This window comes from Lepidochelys kempii, chromosome 1 (assembly GCF_965140285.1).
Source record: "Lepidochelys kempii isolate rLepKem1 chromosome 1, rLepKem1.hap1, whole genome shotgun sequence".
Classification (NCBI taxonomy): domain Eukaryota; kingdom Metazoa; phylum Chordata; order Testudines; family Cheloniidae; genus Lepidochelys; species Lepidochelys kempii.
Window position 1 is genome coordinate 31,675,060 of NC_136380.1, and position 22,023 is coordinate 31,697,082.

At 37.6% G+C, this 22,023-nt stretch overlaps 1 protein-coding gene across 2 annotated transcripts in view; it reads left to right on the forward strand.

Annotated features, from left to right (window-relative positions):
• Nucleotides 1–22,023, forward strand: part of CNTN5 (contactin 5) — a 969,593-nt gene that overhangs the window by 425,632 nt on the left and 521,938 nt on the right. For both annotated transcript variants that reach the window (XM_073337877.2, XM_073337885.2), the window contains exon 3: nt 18,738–18,867. In XM_073337877.2, coding sequence (XP_073193978.1) covers nt 18,810–18,867 — 58 coding nt within the window. In that variant the 5' untranslated portion in view covers nt 18,738–18,809. The remainder of the gene's footprint in view (nt 1–18,737; nt 18,868–22,023) is intronic.

Sequence of the window (22,023 nt, forward strand, 5' to 3'; positions counted from 1 at the left end):
AGAATAACACTGATGTAAATCTTAGTGAGGTTTGCAACTGTCAGGAAGGGTATCCAGAAGGTATAAATGGGCGATAAACATGTTCATGAGCTGTCTGTTATAATCAAAATTACTCCTGGAGGAGAAGACTGAGAAATAACATCCTTTAACTTGTTTGGACTTATTCAGCTTAAAAACAAAACAAAACATCTAAAGGGCAACTGGTGGGGTTCATTTGTTGTAAGGTTAAAACTTATGATCACCCAGCAGCCTAAAATGTCCAGGTGTGTCTTTGGTACCTGACATTCAAAGTCAAGTGTGTGTTTAAATTGCTTCTTTTATGGTGACAAATTGCTTCCTATTATCTTTTCACTTGGTATTTTGTTCCTTACCTCCTAAGCTTTCCTGAATTACCTATCATTTATCCAGTAACTTCATGTGCCAGCTCAATGATGCAGGATTGTGTAAAAACTCATGTACAGCATTTATCTTCATGCTTGTCTTAACCTTTCCAATATTTTCAGCATGCAGTACATGTGAGAGAATGTGCTCTACAAATTAGCAGAGTAAAATACATGGGTCACTTCATGTAGAGGAAAAATGAATATTTTTGGACTTGAAGAAGAGTAGTCTGCTTTTTGTATTGATTGTTGATAGTGTACTAGTTCTTTTCCTGCAACAGGCATGTAGAATATATTGCTTTAAAGAAAGATACTGTTTTAATCCATTTCTTCTGCTTTCTTTCAGTATAAAAGTCCTATGTGTGATTTTTGTTTTGTTGACTTGAGTTCTAGGTTAAATAGCTCCTTAAAAAAAATCTTACAGGTTTTAAACCTTTAAAAACAAGCTGACTACAGTAAATAAATAGATGTAGTTACTAATGCAGCTTCTATGTAGAAATTTGAGTGACTCATTTTCAATCTGAGAATGCAGTTCTCTCAAATTTAAACACTGCAAAATTATGTTGATTTACCTGAGATCTGATTCCAGAGAGAAAATGGGGGCAAAGTACAGTGTCAAAAGTCCCATTTTGACCTATTTTGAACAAATTATTTTGACTTTTCATTTTGAAATGATTTTTTTTTGCTTTGAATGTTTTATGCTGTATAATATAATATAAAATGAAAAAGTTAAAATAAATTCAAAAGATTTCAGTTTTGCATTACAAAATATTTTGACCCACCTGAATTTTTTTTGTTTCTGAGTCTTCTTTTTGAAATTTTTGAGTTCAGTTCAGATTCAGAACAAAGTCAAATTTGAAATCATATGCATAACAGAATTTCCATCTTTTGCTGAGCTCTAGTTACTTGTCATTTGAGACTGTATCAGCAATTCAAGTGTTTTCAAATATTTGTTATAAACTTGAAAAAGAAACATTAAAGCTAGAGTTAAGGTCATAACTATTTTTCAATAATGTAAGGTGTACACAATTGGTTGCTTCTATAATGGCGTGGTCACTAAAGCTGGGTAATTGGCATGTTAGAGCCATTTGGGTGTTTATTGAATCAATTGGTGTGGAAGTTTATATGTATATTCCAGAATGAGAATTGAAAAGAGAAGTGAGTAGAGGAGGGAGTCTTGACAGCAATCATTGTTATAAATAAGTCTCTACCATAAAATACTCTCATTGGCTCTCATTTCCCCTGTAATATTTCTGCAGCACCATTAGAAAGAGCCACGTTGCATATCCATCACAATATGTTTCCATTTATGTTTAGTAGTGCACTATCAAGGCAGTTGCTGTTCTCTGTGTAACAAGAGCAGTATTTCAGCTCTCTCCGTATTTGCTTGAGTAGCAGAGTCAAAAACAACTTAGGCACTACTGACACTACTAATGTTGTTCGAGCTAAAATTGTTATTGCCATCTTGACAGCATCACTGACAGTGCTGGTCTTGAGTTGCTGTTCTTTAATAGGAAATAGCCTAGCAATATTGGCTAAAATGGCAGCAGCAAATGGGGCAATCAGCTTTTGTATCTTGGGTTTTTTTGATCATCCAAGTAAACCTAGAGAGACTTGAACAATAGGATTCAAAGGAGGGCCTGTGACCACTGTTCTTTTTTTTTTTTTTTCATTGTTCTCTTCATGATGCTTGGCATTTTAGAGGAAGGGAAAAATGCTAGAGACCTGTTGCCTATAAGGGAGGACAAATATCTGAAAAGTTTACATAACAAGTTGGGTGAGGCCGCTTGAGCTTTGTTGATTTTTGTGAGTTGCCTTTTGGGTGCCTGGGGTTTAGAAGTGTCAGAGCAATGGGAGAGGACTATGACAGGCCTTTGATGGGGTCTATTCAGCCACAAGGACAACTGGGGTGTGGAGGCACATTGTGGTGAAGCAGCGTGCACTGGTGTGTGAGACATTGCTTCAAATTAATGTCTAGTTTTAATTTCAAATAGATCTGGACTCACAATAGATAGACAAGAAGTAAGTACAGGCTAGAAAAATGTAACAACATCTTTTATCATTCACAAGTGTCAGGTGTAATTGTTTGATACTTTACTCTATCTAATTCCTGTACCTGTAAAGGGAAAAGAATAAAATACACTACTTCAAATATCTCAGTTTGGGATTTATACCAAGTTATCTTGTAATCTCTTTTATCTGCTCATGCTGTTACCATATAAGGTCTCCAGGGCAGAATACCATGATCTCTCACTTGCAACTCACCATGCACATTTAGGGTGCCTTTTAAGTAATATGTAATTACTTTGGACCTCTAAATCAGCGTATAATTCACATTGTAATTTCTTTCAACCCAGTTAAAAGAATATTTTCACCTTAAAAATCAAACTTGTCTGATTTTTTGTAACCTACTATTGTTGCAAGTAAGATATTGAAACTGAAAGGAATTAGAGAAAAAAATATTTCTCTATTCTTCAAATCCTTTACATTTCAGAGCACTTTGTGTAAATGACTTTTTCCAGAGAGACCACATCATTTTACCTTTCAGCTGGGATGTTTGCATTAAATAATTATCTTTGTATCCTTCTTCGCAGTAGTAATGAGCTGTGAAATAAATATGGTATAAGCATGGGTTTGTCTGGTTTCTTGATTTATATTGTCCACCTCATGAAAGAGTCTTTTCTTAGCAAACACTTCTCAGGAAGTGTATTTGTCAGACCCCGGACCAGACTCTGGAAGAGTAAGGGGAAGTTCAGATTCCACTCTATCAGCTAACTTTCACTGAAATCTTGAAAAGCTAAAAATGTAGATGTGCACAAACCAAGGGCCCAGGCTCTAAATCATGTAAGTAAGGTAGTTAAAATATAATATGTATTCTGCTGGGTTGTTTTAATAGTAAATGGTGATTTAAAAAAGAAAAAAGGGTTTCAACCCATTTAGTTTGAATTCTCTTGTATGTTTGACGTCTGTGATTTCTCCCAGCTGGATGATTATATACTATACAGTCTCAGTGCTGAACTAAAAAACCTGCAATTATAAACCATCTCCCTTAATTTGTTGTATTAGAAATAGGCCAGGCTGACAGAGAACCTCGTTTTAGCTATGTAATTAAACCACAAAGAATTAGCAATTATAGTTTTTCTAGTGTCCTTTTGTCCTTGTTTTAGTTTGTAAAAATCAATTAAAATTATAGGTTTGCATATTAATTGTTTTAAAAAATTTTAACTCCCATAACTAGGCACAGAACGATTATAAGTAGTGTACTACTTTACATATATAAACTGGGATCAAAGCACAGGAAATAATGTCTCCTTATTCAAGCTTTCTTCCAGGACTTTGCTTACACCTACTAAGTAACTCTCCTATATTTCATAATAATCTATTAAAATCCAGCCTGTCTCATGCTATCAGGGAAAAAGAGAAATCATAGTTCTGGTTTTTAACCCCTCTGGCAAAGTGCTCCAATACATACTCGATGGGCATCACTATATGAACAGGGATGGATGGATGGATAGATAATGCAAGGCCTTAATGGAAATCTCTTATACAAGGCTATAAGGGAAAACTTTTGATGATGTAGAGAGAATAATGTTGTATGTCCTAATGAAAAGAACACCACAGGATGGGTTGCTGGGTCTTATTTTGCCAAGAACCATGAAGCCTTGTGCCACCTTGGCCTCCCACTGCTCCTGCCATTCTGCATGAGGCTGTCTAATCAAGGGAAACAGCATTCTGAAACAGCATTTCATTAGGTATTGTAAAAGGCCACTTTGTCTGATAGCTGTCCTGCTGTCCTGGAACATCACCAGAGGTTAGAGCTTGGATTGTAACTGATTCAACTGATTTGTCAAAGAGAGAGGGGGATAGGTTTCCTCTCTGATACCCCTCACCCAACCCCCTACAACTGCAAATGAGGCCCCAATCAGAGCTGGTAGCTGGCACTGTGCCGAATGACTGCTATTTCTCCGAAGAGAAAAGGGCAGTCTTTGATAGAAGGCATGAAAACTCAACACAGCATCTCCCTAAAAGCCACTGTAAGTGAGGGTAATGGTTTGATCCACTCCCTGCCAGTCAAGTGGCTGAATCCAAAGTCTGCTTCTCCTGATATACCTCACCTGGATTAATTAGCAGAATTCACCACCTGTCATTCCTGCAACTGTGCTGCATATACCCCTTGGCAGCCCCAGCCTTATCTTTAACTAGCTGAGTTGGACCTAAAGCATTAGAAAATATTTCAACCAAGTAGCAGTGGAAGGTGTGTACATTGCCATTGTGTTCTATCCCATTTTACTGAACTTTTGCCTGTGGTTTGCATTATGTAGATGATATGAATCTTGCTAAAGTGAAAACCATCTTAATAAAGTGGAAACGAAAATTCTGTGTCAGACTTACAGCTATGTGTTCTTTGCTTTAAATACTGTTCTTTCAACTTTTGGTTCTTGAGGGTGAAATTGTATAATACAGGGAAATCTGTTTTTTTTTAAAGTATCCTCATCCATTTAATGCAACTTGCACCCATGCACTCTGAACTATCATTTCATTGGCACTCACAAGCTAAGTGGGATTGGGTGTTATCAGTACTTTGATGATGATCCAAGGATCATCTAAGGTCTAGGGTTGCCAACTTCGTAATATCTCCCTCGAGACCCCACCTCTGCCCCTCCTTTTCCCTGAGGTCCTGCCCCTCTTCTTTCTCCAAGGCCCTGCCCTCTTCACTCCTCTTCCCCTTTCCCCCCATCATTCACTGCTCTTCCCCTCTTCCCCCCACTACGCTGCACCCCCAGGTTGGGAGCTATCTGTGGAGCTGGGGCTGGGAGCTGCAGATGCCCAAATCGGGTAGGAGGCAACCCTGGCTAAATAGAGGCTGGTGCAGATGATGACCCGACACCTCCCTGCCTCCCTTGCCCACAGTAACTGACTTTGGGTGTCTAGTTAGTAGATCGGACTGGACACTGTCAGGTCCCCATTTTGACCAGACTTTCAGGCTAAAAACTGGACTCCTGGCAACCCTATTAAAGTCCTGTGTGGAAAGCAGTGCACTTAATTGAATAGATGACATTCTTGCCTCTGAATCAGTGCCCCAGTTTCACTTTGGAGGGTTGAGTCTGTTCAGTGAAAGAGGAGACTTGTTTTAGAATAACTCTTTTTAAGGTTACAACAAGGTAAACAAATCACTGTCCGTTATTCTGGCATCTAACCAGCCTACAAGACTGCCTCAAAAACATTCCTTCTAGTTTTCTTTCTGAGAGACAGAGTTGTAGCAACTGCATGGAGTATTGATAGGAAATGTGGCAACTTTTAACTGCCTAATGCACAGAGAACACTGTAGGGTTACCAGATAGCAACTGTGAAAAAAACAGGACGGGGTGGGGGGTAATAGGCACACATATATATATATATATCTCACAACTCTGTAATTGGTGTGTGCCCAAAACTGAGCTCACCTAGTCAAACGAATCATTATTTGGAATGTGGCACACCTTATTCTTTTAAAAATAAACAAAGCATCCTCAGATCCCTTTTTAAAAATCTTTGCTTGTGATTTGAGCCCTACATGAAATTCCCTGGCTTTGTTTAAAATCTTTGTAAAAGTAGTACTAAATAGTGTGATAACAGATACAAACCTTCCCGAAGGGGTCACGCCAGCAGTTATGTCTTTATGTCTATGACATTTAGCTTATAATAAAATTAGATTTGTGAAAGGGAATTGAAGAGGTCCTTATTCCATTTAGAGTACTTTATTTATTTTTCCCCTTTCTATGCAGACAAGCTCTTGTTTTAATAATGGGACTTCTAATCCACTTTAATATCCTAGCATTATATCTTAGTGAACTATCTGCATTATAAGTAATTGTGAGATATTTCTAAATATAAAAATGCATCCTTAAACATCTAGACATCATTTTTAGTGCTAGTTGTAATTATTAATGTAAGAAACATGTGCAATTAAATATGCTCATAAAAATAATAGATAAATCCCTGTAACACCAGTCAATTTGTTGCATCATTAATATCCTTCAGCATAGCAGTTTAAAATGTTTTGCAATAATTCAAGTGGAAGATAGCTAAGGGCAATATTACATTTAAACCTCCATAACTGTTTTAGAACAACAATTGACTATTTTAAGTACCTTCTTCTGAAATATAAGTTTATCTTTATGATGCATTTTGAAACTCCACATGCCGACATATAGCTTTAATGGTGGAGCCATCCATCTCCAAAGAGAATTTATGCTTTACTCTACTGTAAATGTAAACAAATTGTATCCTTTTTTGAGATAAGACTGTACTGAAAATGAAGATTTTCTTCATAATTCATGGATTGTGTTTTAAGGCTAGAAGGAGCTATTATGATCCAGTTTGTTTTCCTTGGTGGAATTTTACACAGTAATTCCTTCACTGAGCCCAATAACTTGTGGTAAAACTAAAGCATGTATTTTAGTAAGATGTGCAGGGTAAAATTTTCAAAAGTGCTTAAGTCCCATTGATATTCAAAGAGACTCCCATTTACCCACAGATCTTGATTTAAAATTTTCAAGTGATAGAGAATGCAGCCATATGCATTAAGCGATTCCAATGGTTCATGTTTACTTATAGAACCCCTCCCCCATTTGCAAACATAGTCCCCAGCATCAGTGCAGGTTGATCCTTATGCTCCTGCAGAATCCCAGTGCATTCAATTATATTAGGGTGGGGAGTCATATTATATCAATATTTTTTTAAAAAAATACCTAAGGTGGGGTGAAGCTCTAAAAATCAAGCATACATAATGAACAAATTTGATGGCTGCTTTGTTTCATATTTGGTAAAATAACAATATGAAAGAGCAATTGCAAAAGAGACATTTGAAAATTATATGAATCCATGTTGCTAATATAGATCCTTACATCTTTGTTCTTAGCAAACATTTCATTAAAATAGACCAACGCTTGCATTTAATTTTACTACACTGTACATATAAAATAATTGTTTGCTGTGATATATCCAAACTTGACCTTTCAGTAGTAATCTAGTATTGTGTAGATGTGACAGCAGCCATACTGGCTGACACACTGGGGATTGAACTAGTGACCTCCAGAACTAAAAGAGTGAGCTGCTATAACTTCAGCTAAAGCTCTCTAGCTAGGACTGTAGCACTCTTATCCTCTGTGGTTTGGCACAGAGGGGGAATTGTAACACACCCACCAAAGGGTTATGTATACACAGCCTGTTCATACATGAATCAGTTCTTCAAGTATTCCATGTCTGTCTTCTCTCCTTTTAATGCAACCCACTATGCGTAAAATGCCTTCCCAAACCTATAGCACCTGGCCTACATCCTCTCCTTATTGAAATGCTCATGAAAGACTCACTTCTTCATGCAAGCCCTAGATTGTAATCTCTTCAGAACAGGAACTGTCTTGATCTCTCTTCATATATAGCACTGAGCACACTGATCACTAATATGCATATCCTGTTATCCCAAGAGTTGATTTGTCTGGCAGGGATCATTTTTGTACATAAACAAATGTACAGGTCCACAGAGAGAGGTGTGTCCATTAGTGCTCAGTATGATGTGCTATATATATGCAGTCTGAAGATTTTTTTAATATCCTCATGGAATGCCAAGTGATGCTGGCTTGTGTAATTAAAATGCATAATCATATTAGTCTGGCAGTTATATTAAGTGGAAGGCTTAGGCTATACTGATTTTTCACTCATATAGATAATTCCAGATGCAGGTGGCAGAGGGAGTCTATGAAAAAATATTAATCAAAGTCAGCATCCCTATTTGCACTAGCTGGCTGCCTCAGAACGGAGGCCAGGTCGAACTATCCCCACAGGACATGGGCCCAACAGAATATGGCTGAGATACATTGGCACAACAGTGTGGTAAGCTGGCTCTATCACTGCCCTGATGTACTTGCACTATGGATAGAAGATTAAATCTCCCAGTGTGATTAGTCTGGCAAATTCATGATTACTAAATAGAGCTTTAAAATAATAAATAAAAGGGTCACAAACCAGCTGTTTAGCCCTCACGAGTCCTTTCTGGTATCCCAAAGAAGCTGCATGAATTAATTTTTCTCTGAGATTTTTGATTCTAAAAAGATTGAGTCCAATACAAATATTCAAGTGAGAGAGGCAGCCTGTAGGTATTGCATCAATTGCTGTTGACACTTATCCATAAGATCCCGGGTACTTCTTGGGGTCCCTCAGGTGACCAGGCTAGGAAGTAGCTGCTTTCTGAAATTGCCTGCATAATAAAATCCCATCAAGAGAATTAGGCATGAGAGGAAAGATTTTCTTGTTGCTAGGGCACTGGGACTCAAATGACCAATGTTCAATTGGTCTATTACAGACTTTCTGTGTGAGTTTGGACAAGTTGCCGAATCTCTGTGCTTCGGTTTCCCATCTGTAAACATGATAATAATGACCTACTTCAAAGGAGTGTTGGAAGATGATTTCATAAATGCTTGCGCAGCTGTCAGGTACAATAGTGAGGGGGAAGTCATGTATACACCTAGAGAGATAATGTCAATATCTTTGGATTAAAACTATGTTAACCCTTAAACAACAGATTTACAAAAAGTGTTTAGCATATGCAGCTGGCTTCAGATTTTCAAAAGGGCTCAGCTTTCATTTAGGTACCCAAAATTCAGTGGTGAGATTTTTAAAAATGCTCTGCCCCAAGCACCTTTTTTCATTCTCAGTGGTGCCAAAATGGGAGCTGAACTCCTGAAAATCTGTTCCTAATTTTTGTTTTACTTAGATTGTAAGCTATTTTGGGGCAGGGACTGGTTTTTGTTCCATTTTAGTAAAGTGCCTAGCACAATGTGGTGGTCCAGGATTAAGGCTCCCAGGCACTATACTAATATAAATAACAATAAAATCCAAATAACTTTCTACGCCACTTTGATTTTCATAAGGCACGGTTCGATAGCCACTTACTCAGGTGAGTAACTTCACTCATGCTGAGTAATCCTAATAACTGTCCTCATTATGCATAAACTTACTCCCTTGCATAAGTGTTTGCAGGATCAGGCCATAGCAATACTTTAAAAATGTACATGTTTTGTTGAATTAATAGCTTCAGTGAAAGTCTACCATGACAGTTTATTTATTAATGTCCTACCTTGAAATGTTTTAAGGTTTCTGATCACAGCATGTCTGGGTTTGGTCTGAACTTCACTAAAATCAGTCTCCACAAAATATTTTGATTTTGGCAAATAGGTGAATTCCAACAAAACAATGTTTTATCTGAACTTTTCTGATACGCTCTGTTCTCAATTTAATTTGGAAAAAGAATTATAGTCAATTTTACCTTTTCACCAAGAGGTGGCAAGAGCAAATTAGCAAAAATAGTAGTCAATTCTACGCTTTTCTCAGGAGATGGTTCCAAGTAGTTTTGAACCACACAATTTACTTTTGTATTTACTGGAAAGGAAGGTATTTCAATTCTCACATTCATAGGGTTTTTGACTTTTTAATACTCAAATATGGGCAAAGACTAAATATTGAAACAGGTTTTTGTTAATTTGCAGGTACCAGGTAACATTTTCAAAAGAAAGACTTTCCTAAGTCATCAGGTGTTTTGGAAAATTTTACTCATTATTGGTATTCAGGAAACATCTTTGTCCTGCTTTTCAATGGTAATTTTGGGTGGTCTGTTTCCTTTGTGAAACAGTGTTCAAGTGTCATTAAAACATGAACAACATCAGTGAAAGCTGCATTACAGCTGTATATGAAATAATTTTTAAATTAACATTTTAGAAGTTAAGTTCCTGGTTGCTCTCTCATTGAAGCTGACAAATGGCTCCACTGAAGAAGAAACATTCAATAATATGTTAGCAATAAATTAAGGGCTCATACAAAAGTGAGCAATAAATCTGGTAAAACCTGTACTTTATTAAATTTTCTTTGCAATAGGTTGAAATATTGTAATATACTGAAAGCAAATGCTCTCCCTGTGGGGCAATAATCAATCCTACAAGATACCTTGCTGTTTACATTTGCTTAGTATGATTTCACTTTTTTTTTTATCCTGTAACAAATTCTGCTGACGCATTTCATTGTACAAATGTTAACGGTATGATTTTAATTTTTATTGCAATGAAACCATCTTGTAAACAATATTGTCATGCGAGACAGCAAGAAGAATTTGGACTGTACTGAATTAATTTATCTTTGGAAGAGAGGAAAAGGGACATGGACTCAGTATAGCTTACTTACATTTACATGACAGATAGACAAAGCAGTAAATTTACACATTTGTCTCATCAGAGATCTGGCAAGAGACAGACCTGTGTTTAAAATCTCCAGCCAGAATTGGGGTGTATCTTAAGCCCATCTCATATGCAGTACAATCCTTGTGGAAAAACAGGTTTGGCTGTTCCACAGGATGTGTCTCCAGCACTCCTTTGTTTTGAAGTTGCTGGGCTTGATTGTCTCAGATGCAGTGAAGACAGGAGGGACATGGAAAACAGGTTGGGCTGCCTGATTCTCAGCTTTCCATCCCTGGTGCACATCAGAATTGCACAGGAGTAGCGTGTTTCATTCAGGTGCCTAAAGGACTGCGTTGTCCTACCCAACCATTGTCAGAGGCTACCTGCAATGAGCCTTTTGTCGGAGTCCAATCTTGGATATTTATTTCAATACAGTCATATTTTTGCCACATTAGTTAGAGTATTATTAGTAGCACACAGACTAGTTGTACTTTCAACCAATGTCCTGGACTTCTCACATGAAAGGGGAAATCTTACCTGAAAATATATATGTAGTGTCTTGCTTGCTGCGGGATGGACTGCCTTCTGCTTGTTCCCACTGAATGCAGATATGTGGGAACAATAGGTTCATTTCCTGCATATTTCTGTTTCCATGCTCTTCCCCAAGTCCCTTCAGCACAGCAACATGGCATCCCGCTGTCTTTCTGAACATGACTCCTTTGCTTTGTGCATATAATTCTATATAAAGCAGAATTTATTGTTGCTTAAAGTAGCAGTGACTTGTATGTCCCCTGTCACTAATGTTACTGGCACAAGATAAGAGTGTAGAGACGTTAATTCTTGGTTCACTAAGGGACAGGCCACACACACCTCTTTTTTTCTGCACAATGTCGATATTGTGTAAGGGCTTATCTAAAGACACACAGGTTGTACTGTTTTAACTATACTATTATAAAAAGAAAAGGAGGACTTGTGGCACCTTAGAGACTAGCCAATTTATTTGAGCATAAACTTTCGTGAGCTACAGCCCACTTCATCAGATGTATTCAGTGGGAAATGCAGTGAGGAGATTTATATACACAGAACAACTATTATAGTTAGTGGTGCGACTGCCTTAGATATATAGGTACAAAAGTGCTTGTACCGGTAGAGCATATTCCCATTCAGGAAGAGAGAGCAACTATGCCACAATAAGGCACCTTTATAGCAGTGCCCATACTAAGGATTGCACCAGCATAACTGGTTTAGTAAAATATCTTTTAAAAAAAAAATCTAGTCTTCATGGGTAGAAGAGAAGCTGGAAAATTTGACCCCTAAAGGCTCAAAACCCAGAAAGCAAATATCATGCACTCCAGATTTATCAGTAAAATCAGTATTTTATGGAATATAACTCAGGATTTTTGAGAACTTGGCTTGGCAATACTGCATGGGTATTGAAATTTGAAGTATTTAGGCACCCATCCAGTTCAGACACAGAATCGATAATATGCAATTTTTATCTGACCCATAGCTACTAGCTTCAAAAGCACATATTGGGTGCTGAATACCTTGAATGAGCTGTCCACAATCAATCCATGGAATTAAAACAAATTGCTAAATAATTGTTTGGATATTATGCAAGCCCCCCTTCCCCCCCCCCACACAAGAAAATTGCAAACTGCTTTTGGATGGTATATGAACAGAAAAAAAACCCCTAAATTTGCTGGTTAAATTACTAGTGGCAAATTATTTGCTCCATTTAAATTTTAGATGACTAGTTTCTAAAAATTGCCAGCAGGCAAAATTCATCTTGTTTTTATCTAACAAACTGTTCATGAATCTGCATATCCACTGTAAGAGATCAAAATAAATTTATATATAAAAATAAAGATGCCATCTTTCCTTTTAATAAGTAACAAAAGGACAGCAGAGCTTATTCAAATCACATTATGCAAAAGAAATCTATAGTATTTAATATCCTTGGGATGCCCTCATTGCTTCCTGTGCATTGCTTTACCAGTCAAGCTGATGAGCATTTCCCAAACATACCAAATGTCGTGTCTCAGGGTTCAAATTTATATGCAAATCTACGTGCATTGGGAAAAAAAGAGGGATTCGACTAAAGTGATATTTAAAATAATTTTAAGCAGCATTTGCCTGGCAGGACTGTTCTTAAAGAAACTATATTCTTGCCACCCAGTGTGTAATTCCATATCAAGTTTCTTATGGGAAAATTAAAATATTTAAATAGGATGTTCTCAACAAAGGGCAGGACTCTGAAGTCTCTGATGGGAACATGCATGTTAGGGATTAACAAAAATGTCCTGGAAAGAAGGTTGTGTAGTTTTCAAACCAGTGTGGCTTATTATTGCTTGTATAAATGCTTCTCTCTCTCTCTCTCTCTTTCTTCCCCCCCCCCCCCCCCCCACATTTAGTTTTAGGAATACGCACCTTATGACATGCCCTTGAGATGGGAATATCCATTAACCATTCAAACCCTGAAAGCTGTACATTTTTCGGCCGTCTAATTTGTTAAGACAAAAAAATAAAGATCTTCTTCTTTGTAGGCTTAATTTTATTTGTCTTTTGTTGAAGCTTTAAACACTTATTTTCCTTGGGCCGGATTTTGATCTCAGCTGTATTGGTATAGATCCCATTTGACTTTAATGGAATCAGTATTTCACCCCTGGAGCAACTCTTTTGACAGGAAGTGAGAATCTAGAATCTAGCCTAATATTCCCATATGTCTTTATTATCATCTAGTTTTCTATCTTTGTTCTTGGAAAGCACTGCTATCAAGCTCGGTGCAGTACTGGAACAATGATAAGCCCTCTTTTCTTGTCCTCCATTGTCCAGTTACACTAGGAAGTATAAAGTGGCAACATGCACAATACTGCAAAGTAATCCCTAAAGATTCTGTATCTCCATTATTCTGGCATGTGCTCCTATGTCCAAATGCCCAACATAATCCATATTTAGAAAGTATCTGGAAGAGCCAGGGAAAGTATAAAAAGGCTGAAACAGCAGCTGGGCAGGCAGGATAAGCATTCAACATTGGCAGGGTCTGAGAAAACATTTTAAAGTGCCAAGAGAGCTGTTAAGGAAAGGTTAAAGAAGTCAAAGGGGAAATGTGAGACTATAGTAATGTAATGCTTGTATTTCTAGGAAGAACATTGATCCAGGTTTAGAGATGAAAAATTAACTCCAACTTTCACAAAACTTACAAACAAAGAAATGCAAGGCGGGGGAATAAAAAATACAGTAGAACCTCTATTTTATGAACTAACTGGGGACCAACGTGTTCATAAAATAAAAAAGTTAATAAAATCACACATCTCAAAATTACAGTATATACAATGCATTGCTTTCTTCTTGCCTATCTAACCAATGCAAAGTAATTTCCAGCAGATGAAAAGCATTGGAATGCAAAGGTTTGGTGACCTGGTCTTTACAGACATCACTTTATGTGATTTTTCCCCCCTTGTGAGGAAAAATGGTTTGTATAACTGGCGGTTCATAATATTGGTGTTATAAAATCACATTCTAATGTAGGATTGTTTTTATTCCACCTAAGAAAATATGAAATGACAAATAAATACCATATATATATATATATATATATATATATATATATATATTGGACACCATGTCTCTGGTGCCTACATCTTTCATGAGTGACTCTGGGATTAATGGCCTGGAAAATTCTCCCACTCTACTTTAGACAGTAGTGCAGTCAGATTTCTAAGCTGTTATACTGCCCAAGTTAAATTAGCTTTCTCAAATCAACAGTTTTTATAAAAATAGATCATACCCAAGATATGGGTTTTCAAAAGTAATGATTGTGGCTTTGGTTTTTGGGGTGCCCAGCTTGAAAAACTTAATTTTCAGAGGGCGGATGTTTAGCACTTTCTAAAACCAGGTCTTTTTAAGATGTCTCCATGTGGGTATCTCACAACTGAGACACCCCAAAACAATAACTTTTGAAAACCTTAACCCATGTATATAAGTCAAAATTAATTTTGAACTGTGTCCCAGTTGCAAGGCTAGCTGCATCTCTTCCCTCCTCCTGATCTCCCTGGCTATGTTTACTCTGAGAGCTGGGGGTGTGATTGCTCATGTAGTCACACTTGCAGTAGCTCTCATTGAGCCAGCAAAAGTATAAATTGTAGTGTAGCCACGGTAGGCTGGGTAGTAGCAGCTTAGTTGTGCCAAGTACAAGCACACCTGAAACTGGTGGGTACATACTCAGCAAAGCTAATCCATGCTTCTGCAGCTGTCCATGCTGCTATAGCTACACTAATATTTATACTTGTGCTAGCTTGACGATAGCTAGTGTGAGTATCTGTACACTAGGATGACCAGACATCCTGATATTAAGGGTTTTGTCTTAGATAGTCAACTATAGCCCCACCTCCTACCCTCCCAAAAAAGTGTCCCAATTTTTCACTTTTTCACTCTTGCTAACTGGTCATGCTAGCGTACAAGAGAAGGGGAATCGCACATCTAGCTTGTAGTGTGAACATAACTTCTGACTGCACCCACCTCAGGTACAAGGCATTGTGCCTTTTCTCCCCTGGAGTGTGTAGAGATTATTAGAGACCCAGCTCACCATGGTTGTGGGGAACTGCAGACCGTCTTTATATGCTGTTTACACGGACCCTTATCTCCTTGCTCTATGGCCCTTTGTGACCACCCTGAAGAGTGGCTCTAAATGTTTACAATAAACACCATAGAGTAGAATTCCTCATCTCTCCCTCTCTTAGACCAGACTCTAGCCTACAGTATGCTGTGGATCAATTGTCCCCAGGTCTGACTGGATGCAGCACCTGTGGTCCTTCCCTTCAGGAGTCTGCAACCAGTGATGTACAGTGATCAGAGTGCCTTCTTAAAACCAAAGTGTTCTTTATTTTAATAGTAGGAACAAAACATTTAGAGAAAAAAATGTAAAACAGTCTACCTGCATGCTTATCTTACCATCCCCTGATGACAATCTAGGCGGGCTTAACTTCTTCAGACACCCCAGTGAGTGCACTGTCTCAGTCTGGTTTCCCCAAGCAGTTTCCTCCTCTCTTCAGAGAGAGTGAGAATATCTTCTAATCCAGGCAGAATTCCTTTGCCCTTGTCAGTTTCTGGGCTGGTCTGCTTGTCAAAAGTGTAGAATCTTCAAATCTAAAAGTTCAGGCATTGACTCTTAACACCCCTTAACACCCCTAAGTGTTTACTGAGGAATGGCTTATTGTGAGACATTGTTTCCTGTCTTTCTTGGTCGTCGTTGTCCGCCCCTTCCTCCCCCCCACACCCCCCGCCCGACCCGGGAACCCTCTGTTGCCTACAGTAAGTATCCCAGTAACCAGGTCAATATACAGAATTCACAAACGATTATTGAGCCACTCCATGGGTGTCACAACCTGTTTTTACTTTATTAAGTTTGTTCACTAGAATTGAGTTTTGTTTTGATAGGGTTCGGGTAAGTAGGTCACAGTGAAGTATTTTCAGTTTGGAGCTGGAAAAAGTCTTTGGGGCAGATCTGCAGCTGGTGCAAACTGTCATAGCTCCATTGAACTTCAATGAAATGTTCATGAAAAATTCATCATGTTTTCTGAGCAGCTACAGAGGTTTTTTTAGAAAAATCCAATTTTAAAATTCTTTGAGAAACAGGGATACATTTTTCAAAACATTTGTTTTCCATTTTTAACAGCAGTTATTTATTTTCATAGTTTCATAGACTTCTAGCCAAGAAGGGACCATTAAATCATCTAGTGGTCTCACCAACTGTATAACATAGGCCATAGAATTTTATCTAGCTACTCCTCTACTGAACCAAAACTTATATTTTTAGTTTTCCCAAATGAAAATGTGCCTCTGGTTTTTGAGGAATTTTTGAGCTAACAACAAACCAGGAAGTAATATTGTTCATAGTATGATTTAGAGCTCAACTGCTTCCTTTGTTAGTAATATCACTATCATTTCAGAAATATTTTTGAAATAGTCTCACACGTCCCTTTAGGCCTGGAAACACTTTCCCTGTTCTTGCATGAAAATCACCTTTTACTTACAATTTTTGCTTTGTGCCTTATAAAAATGGGGATAGCATTGCAGAACAAAATAAAAAAGGAATGATGTATTCTACGAGTTTTAACAGAAATGGCCATGAGGAAAAAAAAAGTTAAATATTAATGAAAATATTTATTTCCCATCGGTCTGGCCAGCAGAGGGTGCTGAAAGAGATAACTCACCCTACCCTGGGAACATACTGACTGAAACACAGATTATCACAGAAGTGAAAAACAAAGGCAGCTGGCATTAATAATTAATTGAGGAGGGTTCCCTGTGGAAGTTAAGATGAGCTGCAGTTATGTTCTATTTCAGAGAAGCATATATTAACATGTAGACCTCATATTAAGTATGCCCAGTCTAAGCTACTTGAAAGGAAGAACAATCCCAAATTGGGAATCTTTATTTGTGTTGAGTGCTGCACCTGGCCTGCTATATAAATGAGAGCTGACAAATTACACCTTTAGAGCGTTTCAAGAATAACTTTTCCAGTATATAAATAAATGCAGCCTTTCCTTGCTCATGCAGTGTGTGGGATTGTGCATGTATAGAAGAGGGGAGATTGGCAATGTAGCTCACAAGTGGAGATATTAAGAGTGCATTTTAAAGGGGATGATGTGGCAGAAAGATTCTTGTACATTCTTTGAAGAATTTAAATGATTTTGCTTTGAATGTGTTACACCCCTTCAGCATCCACTTTCTGTGATTATTCTAATGAATGAGTGAGGTCACCACACAGGAAATGTTGATGTGCTAAACTGTGCCACTTAGCTAATGGTTTGAATTAAGGGTTGTAAGTGAACCACATTGAGTCTGAGGGAGTTAGGAGAGTGATTCACATTCCCTCCCTAAATGGCCCAGAGCACAGTATAGAATGCTGCATTCTGGGACTGGTCTTGTGGCAGGTGCTGATGGGGGCCCATGCACTTCAAGAGTGGAAGGTTCATTGAGTTCACTTGCATAAGGGCCTGTCATAGTCCAGCTATAAGCAATTATGGCAGAATAGCCAGGGAAAGGTCATCCAATCATGGAACAGAAATATACCAATGTGGCCCTACTCAAACCAACTGGACATTTGAATTGTGGATGCTGACTACCTGAAGCAATGCAGTGAACAATCTGTAGGTTGCAATCTGTTCACATTGTTGTAATTGTTACAGTAGTATCTAGGAACCATAATCAGAGATCAGGGCTCTAAGCAGGAAGAGTTTCTTCCCCAGAGATCTGCCAAACTAGGTATGAGACAAGTCTGAACAGATGGGTGCAAAAGACAAAAAAAATGGGCTGGGTGTCAGTTTGGGAGAATAAGGTAAATAAAAAGAAGAGTTTATTTTCTATAAACCGCGCTTGTATTAAACATCCACCACAAGATTTCAAACAGTAAAAAATTAGTAAAAAGAAAAGGAGTACTTGTAGCACCTTAGAGACTCATCAATTTATTTGAGCATGAGCTTTCATGAGCTACAGCTCACTGCATCCGATGAAGTGAGCTGTAGCTCACGAAAGCCCATGCTCAAATAAATTGGTTAGTCTCTAAGGTGCCACAAGTACTCCTTTTCTTTTTGCGAATACAGACTAACACGGCTGTTACTCTGAAACCTAAAAAATTAGTGGGGATTGCAACCTATTTTGGCACAATTTGTAAGCAGTGGAAGTGGTTGAATTTGGTGAACTAGTTGTTCTTTGCAACTATTTCACCCACCTCTAGAAAATACCAAGAGATTGCTTCAAAGACACTGGGGAAAAATACTCAGCTGTATTCGTGACACCTGCTGATGAAATATGCAGTGTGCACTTATAACTCTGGGCTCCAGGAGGAACAGGAATTCAGGGCCGTGACACACCTCTGCCTTTGGGGTGAAGAACTGAGGCTCCTTAATCTCCAGTGCAGCTACACAGTGACATTCACAATTTAGCTCTTAACATAGGTAGGTACTGTGCTACACTACATTTTTCTTGAGACTCTCTCAAAATACCTCCCTTTCAAAATGTCACCTCCCACTTTACGTAAAGAGCTCTTGGGATTGCACTAGGATCTAGGGTTTCTTTTGAATAGCCTATCATATTTTTGCCAGAGGTTTTTACTTCTCCTAACAGAGACTGTCTTCTACCTCCTTAGACGGAGCTTTAATGAAGAAACGTCAAAGCTGCTAACAATCACACAAACGGGGACTCAAGACCTTTGTGACCAATGATGTGGTCATCATGGAGACTGATTCTGTTTCTGTCACTCACTGGATGTCTTTCAGGTAAGTAAACCAAAACCTTGTGTTACTGGTTTAAGAATTCCTGACAAGTAGAAAATGGAAGTATAAAAGCAAAATTACTGCAAAGAAAAATGAACAAACCATGTCAATTAGCATTTAACCAAAAACAATTAATGTTATCAACTATATATTAAGATTATAATCACTTAATACAAAGTTGAACAAGTATTGCCCACTTGCCATTTATCTTAATGTTTCTCAGGGTTACTTTTAATCTGTAAGGAAGAATGGAAGAGTTTGTCACTTGCCCATTCACAAAAGAATATCCTAATTTTTACGGCTTCAGTGAGAAAAATCTGCTTGGGGAAAAAAATGATCTAGCAAACTGCTTTGAAAGGGATGATAACTGCAGCATTATTTGGTGATTCTGGGCTGTGAAATTCTCAGACTCTTACCATGTTCTGTGTCTGGAAACAAATGATGGAGTTGATTTTTCTTTCTAAAACTATGTGTGTTATATTGATATACACTAATGATTCTGTTTTTGCCTGCAACAGTATTCCTTTGAGCTTTTTCCCCTTGGCTTTAACTTCGTATTATCTTTTAAAGTAAACAAATTGTGTGGCTTTATAGTCGATCATCGTTTAATCTTTCCATGTGAGGAGTCCTGTAATTTGATATTATGCTATCCAGAATTGATCTTTCATCTGTCCTAGCTTTATCTTCTTTCAACTTCCCAGTTTCCAGAAATTGTTTTTTTTTCAAAGTATTTTTATTGATCAGCCTTCATTTACGATAACCAAAGCTGAAACAATCTAAATATTATGGGCTGGATCCTTTATGTGAGAAATGCTTCTTTATACAAGTTGTCCTTGTATAATTAAAAAGCCAATATTTGGCACATTATTGCACAGTGGAATCTGTGTCCCTGATCCTGCAGCAGACTCCATGTGGAAGGAATCCCTGTACTCACATAGTTGATGAGCCCACAGATAATGTGGTCAACTGGACACAGTCAGCTGCAAGACTGGGGCATTAGATACCAAAGTCATTTCCAACTTTTTAATACTGACCACTGCAACAGATTGTACCATTCCATTATAAGTGCTCTGAAGCTAATTTGAACACAAATAAGGAAGTAGTCTTAACAGTTTGCCTCACCGATTCTCTGTTCAGATACATATGAAACTAAGGAGATTAAAAAACATTTAAAATATAAGCAATGATAAATGTCAAACATTGATTCAAAAAGTCTTGAACGAAGTTTGAAATACTCCAATTTATATTGAATATTAATTTGGCTAAAGAATAACATCCTGAAAGCACTTGCCAATCAGCCAGACATTATATTTAATCGAAATAGCTTTTCTCTCTCTTGTTTTTATTCAGTATTTATTCCTGCCAGGTATTCAAAACACTCCTGTTCTTCCATCTCTGATTTGTGAACTAAATCCCAGTCTATTATTATTTTTGGTTGTTTAAGGATTATTCCATATTATGTGGCAGGTTAGGAGTCAGTAAATAAATCATTTTTACTTCAAAACCATTTTTCATATATTGTTATAAATAATTTAGAGCAACACGTCTGTTTCTCTCAAATGCATTAGATAATTGTCACAATAACTGCAGCATCTTCAGGTGCTACTTAAATTACATCTCATCTGAAAAACTTAATACCATAAGATCTTAAGTTAACCTGAGATGATAAAATTGCATTCGAACCTGATAGGATCAGATTGTCAAAGTAAGTTGTAATTCTAATAATGCACAGTCTGTGTTCCTTTTGACATTTGAGCACATAATTCTGCAACTACAGCTGCTGTTATGTCATTGCAGTCACTGAAGTATGTTTGCTGCTGCAAATACTTTCTACTATTGATTTTGTTCAACATGGTCCACTAAGTTAGGTGCTTCAGAATTTTATTTTCAATATTCTCAAAGGCACGTTTTTCAAAGGTAAGGCAATAGATGTGGATGCTGATGCACTAAGATAAAGGACATTCAATTCCTGTTATGTCCAGCCATATTCTGATTCAGTAATTAACCATTATGTTACCAGGTCATGATAATATTCCTTCAGGCAAAAAAGTTGGGTTATTGCATTGGCTATTGAGGGGAAGCATCCTAATATGAATACAGAGACTGCGTGTCTTGTGTGTGCATAAATGCACTAAATATGTTTCTGGGCAATGGGGAAAGTTGTTAGCAGGTGGAAAAGCAAGAGAAGAAGATAATGAAATTTAAAAATAAATAAGGCAATGCAAGCCTGTGTGACTTGTTAGGTATGCAAGAATCCTAATAAAAGGAGTACTTGTGGCACCTTAGAGACTAACAAATTTATTAGAGCATTTATTTGAGTCTCTAAGGTGCCACAAGTACTCCTTTTCTTTTTGCGGATACAGACTAACACGGCTGCTACTCTGAAAAAAGAATCCTAATGTAAGCTACAATCATATGAGATTTTACAAAGCACCCAAAACTCCTGTTTTTTGTAACAAGTGACTTATGTGTTATCCACCAGCATAGTTCAATATGCACTAGTTCTTGCTGGGTATGAGTGAATGTTAATACATATAGAATTCCCAGATCAAAGCTAATTTTGAAATCTGCAATGGCAAAAAATAGTTACATTTCCAAAAGTGATATCAGTTCTTCTAAAACAAAGTTATCGGGCATAAACTGTTGCTCTGAGCCACTTAAAAATTTGCAAGAATAAAAGGTTTTTCTCTGGCAAGAGACCACATGCATAACATTTCAGACAGAATGCATCTCCTTTGCAGAATTTGATGGGGGGGGGGATTGAATCTTCCTTATAAATTATGGAAAGTGTTTTACAATCTTAATAAAATTCACACTGCATCCTACGCTTTATGTTCTGTAAAACCATTATATTTGGCAAGATGTACAATATGTGCTACGTGAGCCTTTACGTATGTGGTGAAGTTGACATGCCAATGTAGCCAGTCACTCGTGTATAATGTATGTTATAATGGCATGACACTTAGACATAATGAGCGCTATCAACGATCCCCAGTTGGATTTACTGAGGAGATATAGATGAGCCATGCGGCTTGTGGATCATCCTGATTTACCTTGAGACAGTGGCTGAGCATTAGGGATTCCTTTCTAGCATCAAAAGGAGATGAAGTGGCTGCAGGTGCTGGGAGTTATTACTGTGTTGTGGTTTCTTTGATTGCT